This window comes from Argiope bruennichi, chromosome 6, assembly GCF_947563725.1.
Source record: "Argiope bruennichi chromosome 6, qqArgBrue1.1, whole genome shotgun sequence".
Lineage (NCBI taxonomy): Eukaryota > Metazoa > Arthropoda > Arachnida > Araneae > Araneidae > Argiope > Argiope bruennichi.
In genome coordinates, this window is record NC_079156.1 from 72199050 (window position 1) to 72202576 (window position 3527).

Genomic DNA, 3527 nt, shown 5'->3' on the forward strand with positions numbered 1-3527 from the left:
GTTAAATAAATAGTTATTTACACCTGTAGTAGGAGACACAACAGTCGAAGTCGAAGGTTTATCTTGAAACTCAGTTGGTTTTCGGACTCCGAACTCGTGGGCGTAGTCCAACAATCTGCCTGCAATTCGTTTCTTCTCTTCTCCTAAAAAAAATCGCCGCACTTTATTTTGGCGACAATCTCCGTCTCTTAACTTACATTGGTCGTTTGAACTCTCTTTCGCTCAATAAGGGTTCAGCAATATGTTGTCTCAGCTGCACCAGTCTGTCCTGGGAAGGTCCTTTGTGTGACGCACTTTTCACAACTGAGTATTCTGGAACACGGAGTTATCATAGTCTTTTCACAATGAGAAACATTTAGCATCCAGATGTTTGGACACCCCTTTCTCTTTGAAGGTACTATCAATACCTCTTGGACGAGGAATTCCACATGTGGTTTTTCACTGCAGTCGCTAATGAACAGATGCGAGACCACTCAGGTGAAAAGATCCACCATCTGGCTATCTCGAGGAGTTTAGTATTTAACAGCGTCGACACAGCTGGCTGTAAATGTCTTATCAGTACTGGGAAACGGGGAATGTTACAATACACACACCACTGAAAAACCCATAAGAAAGTTTATGACTGAGGATGAAATATATATTGAAAAAATATCATGTATGTTCATAACGTAGACGGGACAAGGTGGTGAACTAGAGTATAATGTATTAGTACTTTGTAGCATATTGGTATAAGATCACCCGATTATAAATGAATGTGTTCGAAAAAATTACTGATCGGGTCTAAAAAATTTTCCTAAAACCTGATGCTTTTAGTTTGTATTAATTTTATGTACCCTATGTAAAGTATCAGGTTGATATGTTATCCTCCAATCCTACAAGAAATAGTTCATTGCCCGTAACATAGCTATCGGAATGTTGCCCTAGTCTTTGTAAAAGATTGATAATGGAAGATTTCACTTATTTGAAGGGAATTTGATGAAGGATGATTATTTGAGTTTAATTGATACCAAAATTAATAAAAAATCGTGTTTTATAAAGTTGATAATGTAATCCAGAAGAATCATTCTAATATTTGACGATTACATAAAAACATTATATTATTTATTATTTGTAAGCATTAAACCTTATTACATAAAAAGATTACATAAAAACATATTATTTATTATCTGTAATTATGAAACATCATTGTATAAAAAATTATCGAGACAATGCATATTCTCTTTTTCTGTTCTGTAATCATTAATTATTTACTTAATATAGTTTATTCTGAAATACTCATTTTCGTCCGTCAAAAGGGTCATTTGAATAACAGCGTACAGAGTTGTTAAAGGAAGTAGAAAAGATGAAAGCATTCACAAAATTACAAAAAGGAAAGACCGAAAACCCAAATTGGTTAACGAAATGACAAGTTAATAATGGGTGTATACACTTTTTCCTAGGAGATATTTTACATTTGAAAAGTACATACACACATATGATTTCACATGTACTAAGTTCTTCCTATCGGTGGCTGTATTCGAAGGGAATTTGCAAAAGCGAATGAAATTTTTGTGCCTGGATCAACATTCATGAGCTTTGTATATGGAATTGAAGACCACCGAAATCCAAATAACAGGCTGAAGAATGGATCCTTATTAAAGGGCTGGCTAGCATTTCCAGCTGCACTTTTCTAAGTGACTTTTCTTCTTTCCTACCAATAAGCACTTTGGAACTAAATTTTTGAATCATACTGTATAAATCTACATGAGAAATAATTTTTCATCTTAAATTTATCTGTAATAAATAAATGGATAAATTTTTCTAAGTCTTATTAATAATTTTATATCTAAGATACCTAATAATTTTTGTTTTAATAATTCTATATGGTTTTTTTTATTTTATATTATTTAATGTCCTCGAGAAATGCAGGGTGTTCATTAATTATTGTCGGGGTTTCCGTACCTCATAACTTTCGAATAAAAACTAATAAGCAAAAACCAATTACGTATTCGTAAATTACAACTTAAAGAATTTTATTAATGATATTCAAGTGTAAAGCTTGCACAATTTGCACTTTGTATGCATTCAGCTGAAGGAGTTTATGTATTCGTAAATTACAACTCAAAGAATTTTATTAATGATATTAAAAAGATTAATGAATTTGCACATGGCTGCCCTTCGTGGCTCGTAACACATCGAGACGAAATTAGATTTCCCTCCAAGTGTTCTCCAGCATTTGTGGGGTAACATTTTGGATCGCAGTAACAATTCTGCGCTTCAGTTCATCAAGGGAGGGCACAGGGGTTTTGTACACAATGTTTTTGACAAACCCCCATAGAAAGAAGTCCAGCGGTGTTATATCTGGTGATCTCGGAGGCCATGGGATTGGTCCACTTCTTCCACACCATCTGTCGGGAAAGTTCTTGTCTAAAAAGTCACGTACAATCATGCCCCAATGTGGGGGTGCACCATCCTGTTGAAATATCACATCTGGCTGATGTTGCTGCATCTGAGGAACCGCATACATCTCCAGCATGTCAAGGTATGTCATGGAGTTTATTGTTGTTTTAGCAAAGAAGAAAGGTCCAATAACTTCAGTATGTGATAAAGCGCATCAAACATTCACCTTTGGGCTATCTCTTTCCAATTCTCCATAATCGTGCGGGTTCTCCGATCCCCATATTCTACAGTTATGTTTATTCACTTTTTCTGACACATGAAAAGTGGATTCGTCACTGAAGAACCATTTCCAAAGGTAATTTTCATCATCCTCAATTCGAGTCAAAATTTGTTCAGCAAACTCAAAACGACGCGGTTTATCATTCGATTATAAAGCTTGCACAATTTGCACTTTGTAGGCATTCAGATGAAGGCTTGTTATGGAGAACATTCCATATCGTCGTATGCGGCATATGGAACTGCACAGCTGCTTGTCTGGTTGATTTTCGTGGACTGCGAGTAAACGTTTCTTTGATGCGATCAACATTTTAGTGCGAAGTGCTCGGTCTTTCCGCTCCCTTTCGGCGTAGAACGCTACCAGTTTCCTGAAATTGTGTTAACCAGCGTCTGATAGAATTATCCGAAGGAAGATCTTTCTTGTCCTGAAGCGACGTTGAGTAGTAATGACTGATTTAGTTTCGAAAAACCATAATACACACATTGCTTTATCTTGCACGGTCGCCATTTTTATTTATAACGTCATAATTACCCAGACTGAAAATGTGTTAAGATCGCATTGTTGCCACGTAAAATTCTTTGAGTTGTAATTTACGAATACATAATCGGTTTTTGCGTAATATTTTTTATTCGAAAGTTATGAGGTACGGAAACCCCGACAATAATTAATGAACACTCTGTATTTTTATCATAATGAAAAATAGCGTTTTTGTCTGAATGCGTTTAGGATCACGTATATTGTATGGGCATTAATAAAGTAAATTAACTTAGTTAAAAATGATTAACATCAGTGAAAGATTATTTAATAAATAAAATATTTTATTGCAAACAGAAGCACATTCATAAATAATAAGAAATACAAAACACCGATA

General features: G+C 34.9%; 1 protein-coding gene across 1 annotated transcript in view; it reads right to left on the reverse strand.

Annotated features, from left to right (window-relative positions):
* Nucleotides 1-2515, reverse strand: part of LOC129971774 (sialin-like) — an 85810-nt gene extending 83295 nt beyond the window's left edge. The window contains exons 1-2 of the mRNA XM_056085750.1: nt 2374-2515; nt 198-312 (exon numbers count right to left, since the gene is read on the reverse strand). Of these exons, the coding sequence (XP_055941725.1) occupies nt 198-312; nt 2374-2515 (257 nt within the window). The remainder of the gene's footprint in view (nt 1-197; nt 313-2373) is intronic.
* Nucleotides 2516-3527: the final 1012 nt, after the last annotated feature.